We start from the raw sequence: 22,471 nt of genomic DNA, 5'->3' as shown, positions 1-22,471 counted from the left end.
TGCAGGTACGGGCGCCATGATGTCACTCAGCGTGGCTTGGACCCGGTCTGGCCAGTGTTTGATCGCGTCTCGTCCATCTGCGCCTCCCTTCCGCACTCCAGCGTCAGGTAGAGTACGGTGCAAGCTCTGCCGATCCCCATCCTTACCGCGGCATCTTGGTTGCAATTGCATGATGCGAAGACTGCGCACGGAACTGCTGCACCTCGAGTGGCTGTGTCGATTGTGTCAATCATGCCGACGAGGACAGCAACAAGACCGGCCATGCACCATCTCAGCCCGCCCCAAGTTCCATCTGCGATTACCGAACCATCGATCTATACTACTACTGCTTTCAATAATCTCCTCAGATCGAAGTCCTAATCTTAGGGCGGTTGAGCATCCTCCAGAGGACTTCTCTCCTTGAGCTCTCGCTGGCCTCGGCAGTTACCCTGTGTTTCGTCCAGCGCAGGTTTTTCCCCGACCAGGTCACGTTTGACTGTACGCATCGATTCATGTTTCCCTTAGTCTGGATCATCCCAGCTTCAAGGCAACTTGGCGTTGCGGGTCTGGATAAAGCTTGGCGTGCTTTTTGCAGGAAAGCTGGGGGTGGGGTGTAAATGCGTCGAGTGTATGCATTGCTGCCATGAACGTTGCATTGTACTTGGCTTACTCATGTGGCCAGTTGTTCTCAATATCGTGTTTGAGAGCCCAATAGTTTCAAATCAACAGTCACGTGTACGGTCGTGTTTCATTCTAGAAGCTCAGTTGACATGCGAACTAAATTGTTGTAAGTTTTAGTTCACCGGACTGCTACGGGCTCCTGTCTACAGTACAGTCGTAGAAAAGCATTGGGTTGATTGACTGTATCTGAAACACGATTCTAGGCATACTGCTAAATCTCTTCGTGAAGACGGATAAGATAGATTACAGGATTATAGCTGCTCGTCTTATCAGTTTCCGCAGCTGCTGTTTAAATAGTACTATGCTAAGCTTCTTGATCCTTTTTCTCATGGATATCAATGACCCACACTGCAGAGATGCGGGTCTCGGGAATCCTGAGTCCACATCTTGTCCGAATGCACTGCTTTGTCCCTGCATACCAGTAGCATGAACATGCCGTTACAGCCGCAGCCTCGGTGATACTATGGCATATTGAAACAATTCGCACCGTTACCTGCTTGGATGCCCAGATGCTATTTTAAGTCGGTTGCACGCTGCTTGGCAGATAGCGGGGTATAGAGAGGGGCGCACGTGGTTCGTTGCGATAAAACGGCTTGAAAAAAGTAAATATGTATACCTTGCTTGTATCGTCCTGAGAAAGTAGGATCAGAAGATTACCCACAGCAGATACATTGAGGCTGAACCCAATTCGCGTAAGACGAGTCATGGTACGACTTCCGCCCAACCTCCATCACAACCTCCATCGCAACCTCCAGTAACGCGTCAAGACGTGTTCAGCTTTACCTTGACAAAAATCTCATTGCTTCCTAGCGGGAATTACAGCCCTGGAAAACACTGCATGTGACATGAGTAGATTACCCACAACGCAGTGGATACACCGCCAGGAACCAACAAGCCGCACCCTCATTACTGGGAACAAGGCGTCCCGCCATGACGTTGCAACCCGCATTTTTCTTCATTGCTCCAACTGCGACTTTTCCCGACCCAAACAAAAAGCGAGCCGAGTCTGCAGACGACGACTCGAGTCCAAGGCGCTTCTTTAGGGCGGGGTTTAAACTGAAGGGCAAGAAAAAATGGGATATTGTCTAGGTCTGCCTCTGGCGAATGAGATGGTGTTGCTGTACTCCACTTGTTGCCGCCTTGCCGTAACGAACCCCTTGCCAATAAAATCGCTTCCTTGGTGCAGAATCTTGGATTGCCGTTGACACTTTTCCAAGAATCTGCGAACACGAAGAGGATTTTGGAACTGAAGGGCGGATTTCAATGAGTGCGCAACTCGCTCTTCTTCGAGTTACAGACAATTGCGGGTGTCTATTCAGATGGCATAGATCTGGTGAATGCGCAACAAATAACAAGTTGAGTCGATTGACAATTGTCCTCGTATACTAGCGTGCCTTTGATTAGATCGTGCAAGTTGCACGCGTGATACTCGTTGTTGGCTAGCTCTGGAAGGAAAAGGCAGTCTAACGAACCCTGTCAGTACTGCATGTGAGGGCTGCAGTCGCGGTACTAGTATATAGATTCAGGGCCGCCCTCGCCTCTCCCTAGCCGTTGGATCAACCCACTGTCCTTCGCTCAGGTGTCCGTTCTTTTACCCTCGCCATTCATTGCCAGTTGCGGTATTCGTCAATCGTTCAGCACTACATCGTGCAATACCCATAATCAGTCATAATTCACCACCACAACGTCAACATGACCCTGAAATACCTGTCCCTCGCTCTTGCCGCCGTGGCCGCTGCATCGCCTTTTGAAGGATTCCAAAAAGACGACGAGGCTTCCTACAAGGCCTGCAAGCCTCAAGGCGCAACAACCGAGACACCTCCTTCAGTCGGACCCGACCTTAGCTCGCTCTACACCAATGTCGTGGCCTCAGTAAAAGGCATCTCATTTGAGCCGCGTTCTATAAACGAGCGCGCAGAGGGCTTCGCTTGCCACCCCAGCCTCGACTGCGTGAACCTCCAGACCCTCAACATCCCAATGTGCTACGATAAATTCACAACCAACTTTCAGTTTCCAGACGGCTCTTACGGCACCATCGCAACAGGAGATTACCACTCTGGCGGCACGGATGTAAACCTGATTAGCGGTAACTACACCAAGGACGGACATAGCGCGAACATCTACTCTGGCAACGAGGCAGAGAGACCAAACACATCGACCATGTCGATTCCACCGCAGTTCACTGGCACGGGTGTTGGCGGTGCCATTCCTGTGTCAGAACTGGGCTCGATTGTTGTATTCACTACTACGCTTCCTCCAGTTACCTATACAGCACCAACAACAGTCGCTGAGTCTGTTGCTACGGCGACTGTGGGCGGACAGCAGATTGAGACTACGATTCCTGCTACAACCATCACCCAAGCTACGACCATTGCTGGAAGGACAGCCGTTGTGACGGAGACGAGGACAGATGCTCAGCCTACAAAGACTGGAGCTGCAGGACATGTCGGTGTTGATGCTACCGCCTCATTTGGAATATCTATTCTCGGTGCTCTCATGTACGCTTTGATCTAGTGTGATTAATCTTCAGACGAGGCGTTTAGCACACCCACACCATATGTACACTTATATAGCGACGCTTCTAACGTATATACACACCACCTAATGAACACCCTTACAATCCCTCCAACACCCCCTTAATCCTCCCAACCTCCTCCCCATCCACTTCCTCCCCCTCCCCCGTCACAGCCGCAGAATGCACCCACGGCACCCCCGTTCCCTTGACAACCGCAACATTCCCACTCCTGACACCTCCCCCAGCAATAATCTCTATCCTATCCCCAAACACCTCCTGCAACCCACGTATCCTCTCCACCCCCTCCACCGCGCTCTTCTCCCCACCACTCGTCAACAACCGCTTAAACCCACACCTCACCACCGCCTCAACCCCCCCCTCTAAATCCCTCACCGCATCAATCGCCCGATGAAACGTACACGCCCTCGGCTCCGCCAATCGCACAAGCCGCTTGCACCTCTCCTCATCCACTCTCCCTTCTTTATCTAGAATCCCGAATACGAATCCATCAGCCAGATCTTTTAGGCTGGCGATTTCGGATTCCATAGTGCTATATTCGGAGGCGGTGTAGATGAAGTCGCCGCCGCGGGGTCGGATCATGACAGTGATGGGGAGGCGGGTTGCGCTGCGGACGTGGGAGAGCGTGGAGAGGGAGGGAGTGGTGCCGCCGAGGGGGTACGAGGTGCAGAGTTCGATGCGTGAGGCGCCGGATTGGAAGGCGAGTATGGCGGAGGGGGCGGTGAAGGCGGCGATTTCGAGCATTGGGTTGTTGTTGTTGTGGTGGTGGTGGTGCTGTTTGGGGAAAGAGGGAGGGCGGGGTAGATTTGGAGAGGTGCGGGGGTGGTGGGGGTGAAATAGGATTGTGGGTATGGAATAGGTAACTCTAATAGCCCGGCTAGGGGTGCTGAAGGGGGAGTGCACATTAAGCTTCATTTCCTTTATCTATCTATTACTCGATAGTCTTTATCTTAAAGTCGTAACGACTTTTCTAATTGCATAGATTCTGCTTCTTCGGGCTTTCCCAATGCTAATCCTATTTGTATTAAGACTTCTGGACTTCTTCCGACCTATTCACCACCGCGCAATGCATTGCGGTATACCAGCAAGTCAAGTTCCTCTCGTTTCTCTCCTGTTCTTCGAAACTCTCTTTTACGACTGCAATCGTGTCGTCGAGGATGGGAGGGGAACTTATGATAATTCTTCTTCTGTTTAGTTCAAGGTATAATCTAACATATAATTAGTTGTATTTCGAATTTAGCGTTAGAACAGTCTTTCAAAGCGTGTTGTGTGCTTAATATAAGGAATACTTAAAGTTAAGAGCTTAACTCTCTCGCCCTCTCACAATCAAAAAAATTCGATTTCTAAAAAGATTTCATTATTAGAACTAATCCACTCTTCACTTCTAGGATGCAGAAAGAAGTTTTCATGTTTAGTACCGAAGACGCTTTCTCAATTTCTCTTTGATTAACTACTGCTATTAATTTTCCTAACTAAAAATCTAAAATGAAGCCACTTTATATAGCCCGCCTGGGAATTAGACGCTATTCATCTTACCTACTAACAAAGAGGGGTAAGGAAGGCCAAAAATGATTAAGTTCCTTATCGTTGGGTTAGTACTAGCTACCAACCCTCCTAAGTATTCTACTAAAGGCTCTGGCTGTGTGCGAGACAGCGAACGAGACAAAAAGAAGAAAAGTATGGGAGTTCTACCAGTCGAAGCGAACGTGCTAAGAGCTATGGTCCCCGTTAGTAAAACTATCGTCAACGGAAGCGTGAAGTATTACGTGGCCTACCATTAGACAATGGGCCTTTGCGACATGCCCCTCATTTCAAGTGACATGATATTCTATTTCTCCGAGATCTGGAGTAACATTTCCCACAACGCCCAAATTAAACAGCGCTAAAAGTTCCCAGAAGTTGCTGGCAGCCACAATTCAGCGGGAACTAAGAAAGAGAGTGAAGAGCCAACGAAGCGGAGAAGGGCGAGGTGGCCGTTGTTAACCCCAGCAACAGGAAGCTGCCTAACCCCCTCACAGTCACCAGGCTAGTCGCTGAATCCAACGCTATCTTCATGAAGTATTGCATCTGGAAGATGACAGACAACCTGAAAGCTGCTAAGGCGATAAGAGATACGTTGATCAAGCTCGCACCGAGACTCATTCAACAACCAAGCAACGAAGGAACGGCAGCGTTCTGCGAATTCACCAAGATCTTCTCGAAAGAAGACGCTGAGAGGTTCGTCTAAGAAGTGAAGGTATGGCTACTACTGCTGTATTACCTACTACCTATCGTTTGGTGATACCAAGATCCATTCCTTGAGCGACATTAGCTCCCATCTCATTATCGATATTCACGCTATCATAAAGAAGAACGACCTGGACAGAGAATTCCCGTATCATAACATTCCCCTCTTCCTACAGATGGTTTATGACCGCGCAACCCATGGATGGAAGCCACAACAGCTCGAATGTGTCACGCGTTAGATCCTACACGACATAGATGTCATGAATAGATTTCACCATCAACCTATGGTGAGGTTTTAAACAGCTTCGGTAAAGGAATATTAGAAGTTAAAGTGTTATCTAGGACTCATGGCTGGTGTGAAAAAGTTGTTAGGTGAAGCCCTGGCTAATATTGGCTTCGTTTGGTACCTCGATGTCTTTTACTGCAGCAATAGTTTGAGCGATGAGGAAGTCGCGGTGTAGTAGATATACTTGGTTGTTGCTAGAAGAGAAGCGGAAGGTAACAGGATAACGGCATAAGCTAGTCCTTCTTAATAGGCCTTAGAGACTGCGGAAGTCGCGCCAAATATAAGAGAATATAAGATTTATATAGAGTTGTGGGAGGTTAGTCTTAGATAGTAACTATCTATATCTTGAAGATCCTGTGGAAATTAGCTTCACGGTCGTGGGAAAGCCTGATTGGCATCCAACTATCAAATTTAATCCTTTCATCTCCTCCAAGTGTGCTACTCATGTCGAACTCGACATAGAGCTTAGTTAGTGCCTCGAAGTGGAGAATGCGGGCATTGAATGCCTCCGTAAAGAGGAGCAAGCCTAGTGGCTGGTCGAAAGCGAAAAGTGTACATGGTGTGAACAAACTCAGCACCTCGTAGGCCATTTCTGCCACGTGAGTGATGGTGTTTCCGAAAAGTTCACTCCTCTCGGCGTCGGTGACGTGGTCAATATAGAAGAAGTGGACGGTGTTTATATCGCTGATGCCACCCTCGTCTACTATTCTCTCAGCCCGCTCGACTTTAGTCTTTTTGGAGAAGACTGATATCTCGTATAGCCTGTTCCGTATCCCGGCAGGGAATCCATCGTGGCTTGGACCAGTCTCGGGAAGGTCAATCTTCCCACATTTTCACGGGAACTCTAATCCATCATTAGATACACCATCTTTGCATCCATAAAAGTGGCGTTATACCTGGCGAGTTAGGCATTAGAGGGCAACTGTGAGGAAAGCGAGCAGGCACGAGGAGTGCCTTCCACAACAAACAAGGTAAACAAACACTCCTGCATGTAACACCCCGCACTCTCCAACCACCTTCTCACTCTTCCACTTCCATTTTAATGCATAAACCGACAAAATCTAGCCTTTGACTTTGATCTTGCCTGTACTCTACTATTCGCTGTAAGCATCACTCTGACTCTTCTCCTTCCATACCCCGCCAGAAACTTATCTTTACTCCACTTGCCGGTGCTGCTTGCACTATCTCTCTCGCTGCAAGCATCACCAACACGAACACGTCTCAATACCGCATCGAGACACCATGGCTTCAACAGGAACGAAGCTGCAACCACTTACCTATGGACATAACGCCACTTCGAGCGGAGATTAGAAACTTCATCCGCACTAACCTCGTAGAAAATGAGGGGGTCAGTACCAAAATGCATCCAAAAATTATTGCGCATACCGAGAATGTCACATGTATCTTGTTAAGCCTACACAACCCACAATACCTAATTACATTCAAGAACATGCGAACCGTTTCCAACCTCACGTGGACGTCTCTTGTTTTGTGGAACTTGTGGTGATGAAGGAGGTTGCTATTGAACATGTGCTTTCTTATCACCTGTATTTGTCTCTTGTACTTCTCTTCGAGCTACTTCTCCTTATGCAACGAATTAGTTCTACAATTTAGAATTTGGTAAATGTATAGATACGAAGAACAAAAACCAAAAACTGAAGTAAAATCGATGTCGCGCATGATAACCATGTTTGGTGAGGACTTGCCATGGTTCGCACGTTTTCTCGAGTTTTAGTCGGCAAATTTCTGTGTTCACAGTCGCTACCATTCAACCACTCACCGGCGGTGCATTTGATTATAAACCTCCAGAAGAAGCATCTTTATTCTGTTGCAGCATTCTTCAACTTTAGTTCTACTACATATTTGTGCATAGGAATAATGCGATGCGACTCTTTACTATTTAGCAATGATAGCTTCTCATAACTTGACATGCATCAACACGTTATTTCACGAGGAGAAAGACATAGCCGTTGTGATTTCTCAACCCCAATTTTAACACACATGCTTCTCGCACAACATGGTTTCCTCGAGCGAATCGCCTTTCTCACGTGGATTGAACAGCTACCCAGACCCGTGGTGTGCAGTGTGTTCAAACGCCCTGACCGATCCTTCTGGTGTGAAGGATATAAACCACCACTTCAAAAACGAAGCTAACCCCCAAAATGAAGTCATCCCTGCCCTCAAGCGTAGTATCGACTTCTTCTGCCAAGCGGATGGAACCTACAGGACGCCTATTGTGAAACCGTTTAGACCCGACCCACCGACTTGGCCTTCAACACAACCATACCCAGAAGACTGGTCATCTTCCAACACAGGATGCTTAATAGCATGGCCTGGCCTTTCAACTTTTTCACCCGCGCTACAAGGCCCTATTGAACCACCAACTTCTAAATATCGACTGAAAAACCAAGAAAAGGAGGAACCGTACGAGAAACTTGGCAGCGCTGCATTACTAGAAGGCAGCGTACCCTACTTTGGCACCAGATACGGAGAATACGGTCGCGAAATTGATACCAATGCCGTATGTCGCTTCTTCGACAAAAATCGCATGGGTAGACAACAATATGCGAAAGAAGACACACGACTAATTTTCTCCTCCGTCTTAGTACCACCGTCCACTCGGCAAGCCGCCGCTCCATCCCGTCAGCCCGACTCACCACCCACGGTCTGTGCATATCCTGCACCACCACAACCTGTGACACCATCCGCTCCAAGATACGAAACCTACAGCCACGAACTCGCCAGCCGCCCCCTTTCCTAACTCACAACTCTGCCATTCCTTCCGCGCCACACCCCCTGACGCATGAATTTTGGCGCGCTGCATAGAGGTCCCGACCGGATGGTTGTAACGACGAGAGATGAGCAAAGGGAAAGGAAAAAAAAGGACCCTTTTTTTCCCGTCAACGACCATTGTGGCTTGTCTGAGCAACATTCGCGTCGCGAAAACGGAGCCTGGACATGCAAACGACCGTTTTGTTATCCGGGTAAACAGGCCGAGTAGTATTTGTGAAGCCTCCGTGTATGAGACATCTCGTCGACTTTCCACATATCGAAAAAAAAGAAGGGTGGTGAAGGAGTGAACTGCGTGGGTTTAGTTTACAAAGGGAAGGATTTGTTTCTATACTTTACTTGCCATGTCATGTGCACATGTCGATCTTTTAGATCGCTATCACAGTGGGTACTCTTTTTTCTACGACTGCCAAGAGAGGTATGCGTACCGGCTGATCAACATTGGAAGCGTGACAAATTCTAGAACGCGCCCCGCATGGTAGCAAAACACATGTCGAAACCGCATCCACAGGTGGATCTGGTGTTGTCCTTGGCGAGTACAATGAGAGAACTTGCCTTGGGCTTCTAGAATCAGGGCTTTGGGCGATGGCGATGGCGATGGCGATAGTTTGCGCATGTGGACCAATAGTGGTAATAAAATACATTATGATTATAATTATGACGAACAATTTAGTTTTGGGTTTTCCGTCATCTTTCCAGAAGCTGGGGAACGAGGAAAAGGGGCAGCAAAATACGTAGATGATGGTAGCCAGGATGATCAAGTTCAACAACATGAACAGGAAAAGTAATTGCATTATCATTCAAGGGTATTATCCTAACTAAGAAGGGGAGGCAGGTAAAAGGTAAAAAAAAATAATGGGGGCGTTGATCGAAACAGCAGTCATGGGAGACGTGGTGTTCAGAGAGCGCTATGAAGCTTGCCTGCGAGCTCCACATACCTAGGCCAGGTATTTGTGAAAACAAGGTACTTGATGCTGTCATATGCAGCGTCGAAAATTTCGTCTGTAAATTCACTCGGTACTATGCTCTTTGTACTCGAGGTGGATGATGATGTCGTGTCGCTTTGGATACTTGTCGGGCGGCTGAACGTGTCTTCCCACGGGCACACGACGTTTTCCCTGAAGACGGGTGATTGAACATCATCAGGCGTTTTGCAGCGCGGCATATATGGATCGAATTCTACTTCTGCGAAGACGGCTTGCAGCGTCTTGAAGATCTTGTATTCGATGTTGATGGCCATCTCGGCGGTAAACGGGTTGACGAGCGTGAAGAAGATGAGGGATGCTTCGTTGAACATTTGGCGGCGTTGCGCTGTAGTGACGACCTTTAGCCCAGCCCATTTTCTCCTAAAGTTGCGCACTTCGCGCAGGAAGATACAGTTCTCGGCTGTAAACTCGCGGGCTGCGGCCCAGGCAATGAGAGGCTCAATGCTGTGTTCGATACTGAATTCCAGCGCTTGCATAGATACTTTGGTTCTGGCAGATTTGTCGAGGCTCTCAATTGGCGACTTTTCGATCAGAATGGGCCGTGAAGATTTGAAAGAATCGGTTTCGGAGATTGAAGAGCGACGGTAAGGCTGCATCTTCAGTGCGTCACGGAGAGGAATGATGATCAAGACTTGTTGGCAAACTATCAGTGATGGTATGAACCTATTTGGTAGAGTTAGTGTCAAGATCAAAGCACTATGGGCAAACCCGAAACTTACCATCCAGCTGGCGCGAAGAATCTATTGACGCTTGTAGCGATCTCCATGTTTGAGTATGTAAAGGCAATCCAAAGTGGCGTTCCTGGTAGGCTACAGAGTGTAAGTAATTTGAGTAAGGAGTAGGGAAACTAAACATACCCAGCAATGATGGCAAGTCTTGTTTGCCAGGCCCACGAATGAACATCTCTGATATCGCGAATCTTCCAAAGAATCCAAGGACCCACAAGCATCGTCCAGAATAGCTGAACGAAAATCGATGGAATCCTGCACTATGATTAGTTCAGCTGTCCATCTTTTCGCAAACACGTCACATACCATTCACCCCCTCGACGGCACTTGTGGAAGTCTGTAGCCATTCCAAAGAAGCCGTAGGACGCATGAAAACGGCGCGAACCGAAGAACAATATAATGGCAGGAATAAACTGTACCGGTTAGCGCAAAATATATGTGATTTAAGCAAGCAGCTCTTACTGAAATTGCTAATCCAGCCAAGGTACCAAAGTACACCTTCTTTGCGGCATCAAGATCGCGCCACGCTTCGTATAGCCCACGGGGGGTGTATGAGATGCGCTTCTTGCGCGCTCCTTCAAGGAAGTTGCGCGTCAACCGATTCTGCCTCTCATAGACTGTGAGAACCTTTGCATTGCAAGCTATGAAGCGTTAGTAAAGACTTATGGCTGTAAGCTAAAGTTACTCACCCTGGAAGAATGCCATGCCAGATGGAAGGAAGACAGACATGATCCAGAATTCGGCTGAGCATGGAAAGAAGCCATTCCAAGGATATACAAAGAGGACAATACTGAGATACACATGGAGCATGCAAACTGCTGCGAAAAGCACTTTGATGTTTCGGAGTTGTATGCAGAATGCATCACGTCGTCGATATAAAAAGTAGAGTTCTGCAGATAGTATGATGGTGTAGAATATGGCGAAGACCATGTAGCCTATCCCAAGGGCGTCCATGTTCATTCTCCTCTCGCCATCTAGCGCTCGTGGGCGCATGACGGCTGCCATGACGACCAGGCTGTAGGGGTGCTGAGTAAGTGTGATAGTTTCGACTGAATAGTTTCGACTGATAGTGAGCGAGGTATGAAGATTTGAAGACTCGGATCCCCCCTCTTACTTAATGGAACGAATGTGGAGACGTGTTGCTCAGAGAACTGATTTCAACAGGTACCGAGTACACGGCCCAAGTCATGCAACGGGCCGCAGGGTGAAGAAAGCGACATACGACTGCAGAAGGCGGGAAGGCGGTAGAAGGACTGAGTTTGACGCGCACATGGGCCTGTTCTGGCTAAGAGGGCCAGCGGGATGTGTTTGGACATGGCTCAGTGGCCTCAGTCATAAGCGCTTACTCGAAACTGGTAAAGACGGATGCTGCTCAGCCAGAACGATTGTATGTTGTTGGTGTAACAGAAGGGATGCGCATCCGCTGCATGGAGAGACGTGCAAACGCTGCATGCCGGTAATTGTCACAAGGCCCAACGTGCAAAGAGAGGCTGCTACCTTGTCCTATTGCTACCGCTACAAGAAGAGACAAGGCTAATTGGAACCGCTGGATGCATTGGTCAGCTTGCGGTATCTGTATATTTTGAAAACAGCAAGATGATTGGACGGAAATGCTGAGCATGGTGCACCTGGGTGTGTGGCTCTCGTTTGTCTTGGATCATCGCGTCCCAGTTCAGACGTCGGAGGTTTCAAGAAGCTCCAGGAACCCCAGGAACCACTGTCGACTATCACCCCCGCACTGCGTCTACGGTTTAACGGGCTCGGATGCATCGTTGCACTACTGGATTTCGCCGCTTTGACCTAAGCTACAGGTAATCCGAAATCCTCTCGCTAGGAACTCCTCTGTTCAACAAGCGTGCTGTTAATATTGGCCGACATCACCCCGAACATCACCACGGCATCCATGGCACACTGCATCGCCGTATGCGCTAACAGTCACGACTTCGGCAGCCTACATAGCACTTATTGATGCAAATCGGCTTTTATTGTACGGAATATCTATGCCGCTCAGTAGTTTCAGTTTCGATTGTACCTCTCTCTCCATTAACCGGCAGAAAGTCTGACATTCATGCGTTCGTTGACCCTTCGCAATTCCGGAACATTGAAAACACAACTCTACGTCAAGTTGGGTTCAAAACTCCTGTCAGTCTTGAGATGGTTTCAAGTCCGATCTGATGGGAATCTGACGGAATTCTTCTCGCCGAGATGTCATCGCGTCTGTCAAAACCGTCATTGGACGTGGCATCCTCGTTGGGACTTCACCTGCCTTTTCAGGCCGTGCAGAGGATTGTGGCGATCCCTGAACACCGAGGCATACTACATTTCAGATGGCTATAGGTGTTCGGTTCAAAGAACCGTGTTGTGTGACAAGGTGTTCAATGACGCTGTACTACAAATGGAACCACGCCGGTTGGCTCAAACCTCTTGAGTGACTTGAGATAGTTATGCCTTTCGCAGGAAGGTCACATCTTCAGATCTTTCCCGCACATGTAACGATGGTTGCCTGAACATCGATGCAGCAACATTCAGGAGACTGATAAGATATGCACCCACCTTGAATGTATATTCACATATGCGGGGTTATGAAAGTCTTGCTCAACTTTGTGCAACCCTCGAAGCCAGTCAATCTTGAATTATGATATGAGCACATAATACCCTACGGCTTTCTGCATATACCCGTCAATCCGCGTTTCGCCCACGAACTGCGTGACATAGACGAAGTGATTGTATGATCTCTTAACGAAGATTAATAATGGGTTCGAGACAGCCATGTACGGTAGCATCAGCAAACTTATTGTACCGTCCAATGGGACCTAACTAGTCGTGTATACGCAATTCCATTCGATGCATGGGAATCTGTGGAGAAAAGCGAGTCACACTCTTCCGCCAATGTCGTAGGTCAAATGCAACTACACAGAAGTGATAATCAAGATGACTTGACATAGCTGGGTCAGGGGTCTTCTTTCTACCGTCACTTCGTGCTGAGATTGTGATTAAGAACAGATTGGAGTGCTCAATCCCGCACCTATTTGACTTGGCTGAGCGACTCGACAGACGCACATTATCAATACGTTTAAGATTAGGGACTGCTGTTAGTATCTTCAACAAGGCAGCTACAGAAGAGCCCATTACTAATACATGCACCCCTCTTGGAAATGCGATCCTGTCCTCCAACTTCGACCATGGTTAGACGGTGACAAGACCACATCAACCACAGTTGAGAAAATGCATAGCAATAAACATTTGCATCTGTAGCTGTCTATGAATAATATATACCCAGTAACTCCCTTCCAAGCCTCTCAGAACATACACACAATCTCCAAGATAGTCACATATCCAACATACCCAAGATATTCCACCAAACCCACGTGACTCCTAAAATGTCTTCATCACAGCCTTACAGACTATTTTCACCACACCCTTCCAAACTACCTGGCTCCTATATCCGGAATCGCCTCCCCTCCACCAAATTCCTCACTAAACAGAATTTACGCAACAACCTAGCCCAGGCATGGTCCGCACGTCGAAAACGGATCCTCCTGACCGTCATCTCATCCTGCCAAACTAGCATAGCCTTCACCGCAGCCAGTTACTACAACGCCGTTCCCTCACTAAACACACACTTTGGCGTCAAAAATTCTCAACTAGGAATGACATCGTTCTTGATCTCGCAAGCGGTCGGATGCAGGCTCTGGCGCCCATTTTCAGACGACATGGGTCGTAAGTCAGTCACGCGGGCCTCACTTGGTCTGACCAATATGTCCGTTCTGGTGTGCGTTTTGTCAAAGAGCTTTGGTGGAGTCATTGGAGGGAGGATTGTTGGCGGGCTATCTTCAGCTGGGTGCGACGTAAATATGAGAACCATCCAGGATATGTTTGACGAGGACAAGCAGTTCTGCGCCGTCTTGTGGGCATCTCTCTTTATCTGTCTTGGCACTGTCCTTGCTGGCGTTGCTGGAGGCGCGGTTCAACAGTTCCTTGACTGGCGATCTACCTTTTGGCTTCAGCTCATTCTTGGGGTAGCTACACAGTTGCTCCACTGGCTGTTTACGGAAGAGATGCGGGCGTCGGTTCTGCTGGATCGTGAAGCGAAAAGGCAAAGAGAGGAGGGCAGCACGAATGTCTATGGACCCAATTACGACAAAGTCTGGATGGAAATATTTCCATTTCACAAATGGGTCATGGCGATGTTCCAGCCATACGAGATGATCACCTCCGAGCCTATCACCCTACTCTTCGCTCTGCTGAGCGGCTACATCGATACCCTCATCTTTTCCTACTTTGAGAGGTACAGCTATATCCTCAAGCAGTGGTCTTTTACACCTACGAGCATTTCCTTCATTCTTATCGCATTGGCGACCTCGTGTGTGTTGGGTTACTTTACCTTCTTCCCTTTTGTCAGTAACCGCAACGCGCGACGCACTAAAGGCGAAAATCTGGTTCCCAGGACTCGCCTCGATTGTCCTCTGTGCTATATCATCTGCCTTCCACACGGTCTAGTCATTTGCGCTTTTCTCATAGCAGGACCGCCGCTCCACTGGTTTGGTGTAGTTGTCGCGTCTGTTCTGGTTGGAATCGCCAACATCTGGTTGTGTGTGGCTTTGCTGTTTCATTTTGTATACCGGTACACGTCCCGTACTTTAGGGGCCCGCAAGTCCGCATCAAATCCAAATTTGCAGGATATTCAAAAGCCAGAAGTTGCAGTGCCAATGAAAGGAGGACTTTGGGATGAAGCAGTGCTGTACATAGTCGGATTGTTAGGATACTAGGGCGGTTCGGGCATTTCAATGAGTGCAGGCGCAGATAATCAGCATGTATATACATGATCCAGACGATTAGAAAAAATCTAAAATGATCATTTCCTTGAACGTAACCGACCAGAGAACGATTTTAGTGTGTTTCCGATGCTTGTGGATATAGTGTACGTCATGGTAACATAAGCGACGTCCCTATCGAGCTTCCGACAACTTCCAACCTTACACCATCTAGGATACAACATCATGTCATTGACTGTAATGCAAGAATCTATCCTTGTGTGGATCTTTGTAGTGTCTGAGCTTAAAATGTAGTCTACGCACTGCTGAACCCACGGCTCAAATCTAAAAATCTCTCATTTCATCCCAGCATTTCACACAGTTCTACGCACAAATATGGCCCAGGCAAAACCCAAGAACATCGTCATCGTAGGAGGCTCACTAGGCGGTCTCATGGCTGGAGTTGCATTGAAGCGTCTGAGAAAAGACCTCAACATCCGCATCTTCGAGCGCAACCCAACGCCCCTTCTCCAAGACCAAGGCGCAGGTGTTGTAGCCGGCCGAGAAGTGCAAAAGTTCTTCGAAACCCACGACCGGACCAATACACCACTAACAGTCCCAAGCTACCAGCGGCAATATCTCGACAAACAAGGCAAAATAATCAGCCGCCACGACCAAGACCAACACATGACAAGCTGGGACCTCCTCTACCACCTCCTCCGCACAAACTACGACGGCACAAAAACCGACTACGCTACAGTCCCCACCCCAGAACCCGGCGAAGGAAGCACATCCTACGAATACGGCTGCACAGTCACAAGCGTAGACGTCTCATCCCCAGACTTGTCCACCCCCGTCCAAATATCCTACACCCACACCTCCGGCAAATCGCACACCACCCCCGCAGACCTCGTCCTCGCCGCCGACGGCCCCAGCTCCCAAATCCGCACTTCCTACTTCTCCTCCACCACACGAACCTACGCCGGCTACATAGCCTGGCGCGGCACCCTACCCGAGTCCTCTCTCTCAGCTACAACCCACTCCCTCTTCACTAACACCTTCACCTTCTTCCATGCCCCTGGTACCCAAATCCTCGCTTACACGATTCCCGGTGCACATGGCACTACGGAACCAGGAAGCAGATTGTTAAATTGGGTCTGGTACGTTAACGCTCCCGAAGATTCGACTGAGCATGAGGAAGTGATGACGGATGTACATGGGAAGAAACATCATATCACGCTTCCTCCTGGCGGTATCAATCTGGGGGTTTGGGAACTTCAGAAGAAGAGGGCCAAAGAGATGTTGCCGCCGCAGTTTGCGGAGGTGGTACGTGGAACGGAGGTTCCGTTTGTGCAGGCGATTACGGATGTGATTGCGCCGGCGGCGGTGTTGGAGGGAGGAAGAGTGCTGTTGCTGGGTGATGCGCTTGCAGGGTTTCGGCCGCATACGGCGGCGAGTACAAATCAGGCGGCGCTGGATGCTATGGCGCTGGCTGGGGCGGTGGAGCGCTTGTTGGGAGGGAAGATGGAGGCGCTGGAGGAGTGGGAGGCGGAGGTTATGCGGTATGCGGTTGAGATGCAGCGACGGGGGGTGGAGATCGGGGATAAGAGTCAGTTTGGGGAGCATGAGATGCAGAGATAGAGAAGATGTTGTTTGGTCTAGTTTGGGATATTTTTGTACAGTAAATACACATTTACATGGAATGATGATCCCAGACTCCTGTGCGTTAAGATGAATAGCAGTGGTTATTAATTTCTTTCAAGCCCCGCGTTGTCTATACCGAAACACCTGTCTGTCTAATCTTCAGCAGCATCCGCCTCTAACTCATCCGGTCCTAATTCCTCCCTTGCGCCTCCAACGTCACACTCGTGAATAATCTTTTTCCAACCCAGGGGTTCCGATGGATCTTTGATGTGCTCAATGGTAGGGAAGTAGTGCTCGTTCTTTTTCATGGTAGCGACCCAGGGGACGTTGTCAAAGGTCATGACTTTCATACGGAAATACTCGTTATCCTTGATTTTCTTAATTTCAGCAAGGAAGGCGGAGAGATTGGGTGTTGGGACATTGTTGACGTGTGTGACGAAGTTTGTAGGTGCGAGCTATTGATACTGATTAGCAAAAGAAGATGGAGAATGAGAAGGCAGCAAACTTACCCCGTACATATACGCTGGTGAGCCACGGGCCCGCGAGGAAATGTAGACGTCTGAGTGGATTTTGCTGATTTGCTGACGCACGGCTTGGTGAGGACGGTGGAAGGTGGCGCCACAGAAGCTGACCAGGCGGTCAGTCTCGAGGTCCTCGGTTGGGACCGTCGAGACCTTGATGGTCTTTTCTTCGCGTTTGCGCACAATGACTGCGTCAAGGACTTCGTTGTTGTACATGACATCAAGATCCGGAGAGCGGGTTACGAGCTTGCCGTTGAGCGTCAAGAGGACGTCACCCTCATGAAGACCGTCGCTGTGGCCCGAATCGACCTTTCGGACCATGAACAGCTGATGGCGCTCTGGATCGGCTGTTTCTGTCTTTTCGATCCATTCCTCTGAAACACCCATGACGCGGGCTTGGCTCATCTGGACTGTCTGGAATTCAACGTTCAAGATGCGAAGCTTTGGAGTCTTGCCGCTTCGGATCTCGTTGAGTACTGGAAGAAGGTTGGGTGTCGCAAGACCGAGATGGTATTCGACGTCCTTGCCACTATGCGAAGTTCGTTCACCCAAGTATGAAAGCCAGAGAGCCTGGACAGTGCCATCCTCGGCAATAAGCACACCAGAGCCACTATGCGAAGCCTGGTTCGTGTCTACAGTGATGGCATCAAAATTGGTCGCGCGATACCGCGGCGTGATTGCACTAGCCGGGATAGCAACAGTGGTAATATCCGTGACAACCGTCTTAGCCACAACAGGTCGGAAGTTTTGGTTGATACCAAAGAAAATCGTCTCAGCACCCTTCTTGATGAAATCCGTTGCGAACTTGGGAGTCTTCACGGGTGCATTGACTAGCGAGGCATCGTACTTGACAATGGCATAGTTCTGTAACGGGTGCATGAAGACAACCTTTGCATCAACAAAAATGCTATCGGCGATGATCAAGGATATATCGCACAGGTCGTAGGGCAGGATTGCTCTCGAAACAAGGACCAGACCCTGGTCGGCATCAACCACAAGACCATAGCCCTGCTTGTTCAACTTGGGGAAGCCGTCAAGCTTGATGGGCATGGAGACGTGCACGCGTACAAAACTGCGGACAATGTCTACAGCCTCTGGATAACTAGAGCTCATCTTGACAAAGTTGGCACGGCGTGGAACTGGAGGCACAGGTGGTATGGCATCGGCAAGTGGGCTAAAGTCCCACAAGCCAGTCGTATCATTACGAGTTGCTACCCGAATCTTTGCGTGCCAATGCCTATCGATTGCAGTAATGCTGGTGTTTGCAGTGTGCAGATCGCGCAGGTGCTTGTACATCATGACGACTCGCTTGCGGTCAGGGATCTTCTTCATGACTTGAATGAAGGTGTCTAGATCTGGTGTTGGCTGATTGTCAACTTCTTGAATCAGCCAGCCAGAAGTGTAGCCATCGGCAAATCTGAATGAGCCAGCTGCCTCACACACGTACACACCTGCGCCCTTGAGTGAGATGGCGTAGAGACGAGCTTGTTGATACGAGAGGTCGTGGAACGAAGCACCTGCAACAGAAACAAACTTGTCGGGAGTAATGGCATGGAGATCGCCGACGTCAATCTCAACGTCCATGTTCTCTCCTGCACGCTGAATGGTCACAGAAATGGTTTGGCCCACGTGTTCATCCAGGATTGCATCGAGACGGACAAACTGTGTAAGTAGCTCTCCGTTGACGCGGAGCAGGAGATCACCCTCTTCGACCTTGTTCGATGCAGGGCCTTGGGGGAGGACAACCTCGGCAACCAGCATGCCCGTTTCTTTGGGGAACTGAGTGCGGATATCCTTTTCAAGTTCAGCTGAGAGACCCAGTCGCCGACACTCGTCGAAGGGCTTGAGTATCCACTGCGTCTGGATAGTGCCTCTGGTGACGTGTTTGCCTTGGCGGATCAGCTCGAGCGCGCGCAAAGGACGGTCCAGTGGCAGAAAGTAGTCGGTCGCAGCACCGTCAGCGCGTCCGCCCGCCTGCAGCGCAACGGCATATCCGTCGCGGTCGACTACGGGACTGCCCGAAGAACCTCCGCTAGCGGCAGCGGCAGCCTGTATGTAGTTTGTGTTGAAGTCGGAGTAGCCCTCGCCGTACTCGGGCGCGTTGCGATCCAGTCGGCTAATGACACCAGACAGAATACTCAGCTTCTCGCCAGCGTCGTTACCGACCACGCGAATCTCAACACCGACCTTTGCATTATCTGGGCGCAGCTTGAGGGCGGTGACGGGCATGTAGCGAATCTTTGAGGGGTCGAAGCGCAGGATACCGAAGTCGTGGACGGGATCGCGGTAGACGGGGTGGACGTCGCACTCCTCATGGTTGTCGAAGATGCAGTAGCCGATAAAGGGCCCAGCGCCTACGACATGTCTGTTTGTGAGGATATAGCCCTGTTCGGCATCGACGACGAAGCCCGTGGCCTCTGAGCTAACGGCGGGATCTGTGTCAAAGGAGCATGTCTGGCAAAAGTGAATCGAGACGACGCTTTTAACCACGTTCTCGATAGTCTTCTGCCACTCAGCCGTGTCGGGTCCGGAGGCGGAAGCGGCAACGTGAGCAGACGGCGGCAGGTCGTCGGCGGCGCTGTATTCGCTGGGGGCGTCTTCCATGGTGTCGTCGTGGCCGTTTGTCACGTGTGCAAAGGGTTCGGGCTTGATGTGCTTGAGGGGGCGGTCGGTGGCGGGCGAAGTTGGGGGTTGCTTGCGCTTGACGGAGCCATTGTGGTCCATTTGCGGCGGTGGGTGGAGCAGGCGGCGGGCGCAGGCGAGCACAGTAGTACTGGGCAGCCTGGTAAGCGGGCGCGCGTGAAAAAGAGCGAGTGGTGGTCGTCTGGTTGCGCAGAGAGTTTTTGTGCAGGCGGCGACAGAGACTCGGCCAAGCAGCATGCCAGCCTGGGGTCAGTTTGCAGAGGCTGACGCTGAGGCGGACGACGAGGACGCAGACGACACACGGCACGCACGGCTCGAGGGACTCAGGCGGCCAGACAGTGCCAGTGCTGCTGCTACTGCTGCCAATTGCACACGAAGAAACCGGGAGAGAGCACACGCACAAGGGAGTGCAGGCGACGGTGAGGACGGAATGGCCGCTGGCTGCATGCAACAAGACATGCTACTAGTAAGTAGTACGTAGTTTGCGCATCCGCCCCCTGCTCGCCGCCCGCCGCTGCGCCATGACTCAGCATATGCAGTATTACCTAATGCTGCATCCGCCCTGCATCACCGCTCTTGCACCCGTCTTCCACTATGCTTGGTTCATTCATTCATTAACTATTCCATTGTTTTCATCGATCCATCCCACTATGCGCCCTCTGGCAGTCCCGACTCCATATCGCCAGAACAAGCAACAAGCATGCTACTTTTCAATAGAACAAAGACCGTTAGATGTCTCTGCATACATGGACGCACCCCACTATTAACACCCACCTCTCGTTGAGGCTATCGCAATCGACTTATCAGACCCCTACAGGAGACAAAGTAGCCTAAGAAGCCCTCATCCATCAAGGCCCTGTCCAAGCTCCGAGTCACCTACTCAGGAATCTCCTCCTCAGGAATTTCCTCCTTAATCAAGAGTTTGGCACCAACACTGCTCTTATTCTTGTTCTTCTTAGGCGTGCCCTCGTTAGAACCATTCTCCTCGTCATCGCCGTTCTTGTTCTTGCGCTTGTTCGTGGTCTGGCCGTTGCTAATCTTCGATTTCTTCATACGAGCAATCTCCTGCTTGAACTGCTCCTCAAGACGCTCGATCATTCTCCTGCAAGCGATGTCACTCCGACCAGCTAGCTTAGGCGCATTCTGTAATATCGAGTTAGTACGTGAGCGCATAGATGTTAGCCACACTTCTTACATCGATCTTGGCTTTGAGTCCGCCCTCATGCCCGCACAGGACAACGAGGTACGCCAACTATGTATTGACTTGTCAGCTAGCGCTAGTGTGCATGGGTGCAGCCTTCTTACCTTCTCGTCATCAGTCCACTTCTTACCGCTCACGTCTGTCTCACTTGACTCGTTCTTGGTAGCAGGCATGGTGTTGGGTTAGTGTCGACTTGGTATTGACTTGATGTAGGAAATTGCTGTTGCGATAAGCTGTTGCCGTTGGCGCCAGGTAGACTATGGTAGAGAGTAGCCAGAAGAGAGAACGTGATAGCAAGATATAAGAAGGATGTGAACTTCAAGGCTACTTTAAAGTAGTGCTGAACATAACCATGAAGGTATATTCGATGCCCTGGAAGGTGAGTTCAACAAAGCCGCCTAGGTAGCTTACACCTTAGAAAGCCTCAAACCATTAACGATCGTGAGGACCTCAGTCTTGACTAGGCAAGACGAAAATACTATAGAATCTAGAAATTACTGAAACTTCAAAGAACCAAATCCAAAGTAGCTTAGCAAATTACATCAATTACTTACGGATATGATCAGCGGGCCGCTCCAGGAACAATTAAAACTACTTTTGCCGTCTCGCGTATAGGGAGGTAGATACAGTTGTCTCGCACCCATCTCTCAGTGCTATCCTGTCTCTCGCAGGCTAGCCCACCAAAACGAGCCACTTTTACCACGAGACATTACCACCATCATAATTCTATTCTAAACAAAAATTCGATAAGATAGACTCGCTAACTATAAATTTAATATACCGAAGTGCTTATCAGGTACATTACTTGCAGTGGTGTTACCGTAGCAATAAAGCATTCAAGCGGGCTTTATGCTGTCGTTATTGCTGGGCGATTTTGATTATCTCTGACTTTACTAGGTGACTGAGAGCCTATGTTATGGTTCCATCCGATGGGGAATAGCGCCTTGGCACTCACATAGGTATATGTAGCTGCCTCTTTGGATACACTATGGAATCAACCTCTCAGACACTTCAAATTTGTCCACTGCCTGGGCCACATCGGCACGACACCTGGTAGCTACTCTTTTTTGGTCCGACACGGCGTCGGTGCCTCCCTCCCTCGCACGGCACAATCTCGGACAATCCCGGTACCATCACGGTCTAGCCGACGAAGCCCAGCCGCGGCATTCAATCTATATCTACCCCACATCACACCGTCGATCATATCGTTTGAGTGGCTGTGATCCTAGAAGCCAGTTTACCCTGGAGTCCTGGAACCCCACTCACCGCAAACGAGAAGCGTTCAGCGAAGCTGAACGTACGGTCGCCTACCGCTAATACACGCCACCCCTAAAGACGGGCATTGGCAAAAGAGAGCCAACGAGCCTAGGTATCGACCCCCAGAGAGCGCGAGGCTCATCTCCTTGACTACTGCCCCCAAAGGAAGGATTCGAGCGACCTCGTTATGCAGAAAGACTCCGACAGCCAAATTCCTAAACACGGAGCAACGGCAGAAACAT

At 49.7% G+C, this 22,471-nt stretch overlaps 11 protein-coding genes across 11 annotated transcripts; 6 read left to right on the top strand and 5 right to left on the bottom strand.

The window, feature by feature from the left end:
• Positions 1-343: 343 nt before the first annotated feature.
• Positions 344-637, bottom strand: COCCADRAFT_81219 (uncharacterized protein; the record flags this gene model as incomplete). The annotated part of the gene is made up of 1 exon (XM_007708400.1): positions 344-637. A coding segment is annotated over one exon (294 nt), but the record flags the coding sequence as incomplete, so codon positions are not given.
• A 1,715-nt stretch (positions 638-2,352) lies between these two features.
• Positions 2,353-3,174, top strand: COCCADRAFT_81185 (uncharacterized protein; the record flags this gene model as incomplete). The annotated part of the gene is made up of 1 exon (XM_007708399.1): positions 2,353-3,174. One exon carries the CDS (start codon positions 2,353-2,355, stop codon positions 3,172-3,174), a length of 822 nt encoding a protein of 273 aa, XP_007706589.1.
• A 100-nt stretch (positions 3,175-3,274) lies between these two features.
• Positions 3,275-3,937, bottom strand: COCCADRAFT_81311 (uncharacterized protein; the record flags this gene model as incomplete). Its single annotated transcript, XM_007708398.1, has 1 exon — positions 3,275-3,937. One exon carries the CDS (start codon positions 3,935-3,937, stop codon positions 3,275-3,277), a length of 663 nt encoding a protein of 220 aa, XP_007706588.1.
• Positions 3,938-7,722: 3,785 nt separating this feature from the next.
• On the top strand, positions 7,723-8,466 carry COCCADRAFT_81140 (uncharacterized protein; the record flags this gene model as incomplete). The annotated part of the gene is made up of 1 exon (XM_007708397.1): positions 7,723-8,466. The coding sequence occupies one exon, from the start codon at positions 7,723-7,725 to the stop codon at positions 8,464-8,466; it is 744 nt and encodes a 247-aa protein (XP_007706587.1).
• Positions 8,467-9,393: 927 nt separating this feature from the next.
• Positions 9,394-11,214, bottom strand: COCCADRAFT_31859 (uncharacterized protein; the record flags this gene model as incomplete). The annotated part of the gene is made up of 6 exons (XM_007708335.1): positions 9,394-10,144; positions 10,201-10,290; positions 10,339-10,464; positions 10,516-10,622; positions 10,672-10,850; positions 10,899-11,214. The coding sequence occupies 6 exons, from the start codon at positions 11,212-11,214 to the stop codon at positions 9,394-9,396; spliced, it is 1,569 nt and encodes a 522-aa protein (XP_007706525.1).
• A 1,456-nt stretch (positions 11,215-12,670) lies between these two features.
• Positions 12,671-12,841, top strand: COCCADRAFT_81385 (uncharacterized protein; the record flags this gene model as incomplete). The annotated part of the gene is made up of 1 exon (XM_007708396.1): positions 12,671-12,841. A coding segment is annotated over one exon (171 nt), but the record flags the coding sequence as incomplete, so codon positions are not given.
• A 748-nt stretch (positions 12,842-13,589) lies between these two features.
• COCCADRAFT_237 (uncharacterized protein) lies at positions 13,590-14,978 on the top strand (the record flags this gene model as incomplete). Its single annotated transcript, XM_007708290.1, has 1 exon — positions 13,590-14,978. The coding sequence occupies one exon, from the start codon at positions 13,590-13,592 to the stop codon at positions 14,976-14,978; it is 1,389 nt and encodes a 462-aa protein (XP_007706480.1).
• A 381-nt stretch (positions 14,979-15,359) lies between these two features.
• COCCADRAFT_21554 (uncharacterized protein) lies at positions 15,360-16,604 on the top strand (the record flags this gene model as incomplete). The annotated part of the gene is made up of 1 exon (XM_007708311.1): positions 15,360-16,604. The coding sequence occupies one exon, from the start codon at positions 15,360-15,362 to the stop codon at positions 16,602-16,604; it is 1,245 nt and encodes a 414-aa protein (XP_007706501.1).
• A 155-nt stretch (positions 16,605-16,759) lies between these two features.
• Positions 16,760-19,852, bottom strand: COCCADRAFT_81352 (uncharacterized protein; the record flags this gene model as incomplete). The annotated part of the gene is made up of 2 exons (XM_007708395.1): positions 16,760-17,062; positions 17,117-19,852. The coding sequence occupies 2 exons, from the start codon at positions 19,850-19,852 to the stop codon at positions 16,760-16,762; spliced, it is 3,039 nt and encodes a 1,012-aa protein (XP_007706585.1).
• Positions 19,853-20,647: 795 nt separating this feature from the next.
• COCCADRAFT_234 (uncharacterized protein) lies at positions 20,648-21,145 on the bottom strand (the record flags this gene model as incomplete). The annotated part of the gene is made up of 3 exons (XM_007708289.1): positions 20,648-20,914; positions 20,967-21,023; positions 21,077-21,145. The coding sequence occupies 3 exons, from the start codon at positions 21,143-21,145 to the stop codon at positions 20,648-20,650; spliced, it is 393 nt and encodes a 130-aa protein (XP_007706479.1).
• A 958-nt stretch (positions 21,146-22,103) lies between these two features.
• On the top strand, positions 22,104-22,289 carry COCCADRAFT_81434 (uncharacterized protein; the record flags this gene model as incomplete). The annotated part of the gene is made up of 1 exon (XM_007708394.1): positions 22,104-22,289. A coding segment is annotated over one exon (186 nt), but the record flags the coding sequence as incomplete, so codon positions are not given.
• Between the last annotated feature and the right edge of the window lie 182 nt (positions 22,290-22,471).

The sequence above is a fragment of the Bipolaris zeicola genome (genome assembly GCF_000523435.1).
Source record: "Bipolaris zeicola 26-R-13 unplaced genomic scaffold scaffold_1, whole genome shotgun sequence".
Lineage (NCBI taxonomy): Eukaryota > Fungi > Ascomycota > Dothideomycetes > Pleosporales > Pleosporaceae > Bipolaris > Bipolaris zeicola.
This window is presented reverse-complemented; position numbering and strand designations above follow the sequence as displayed.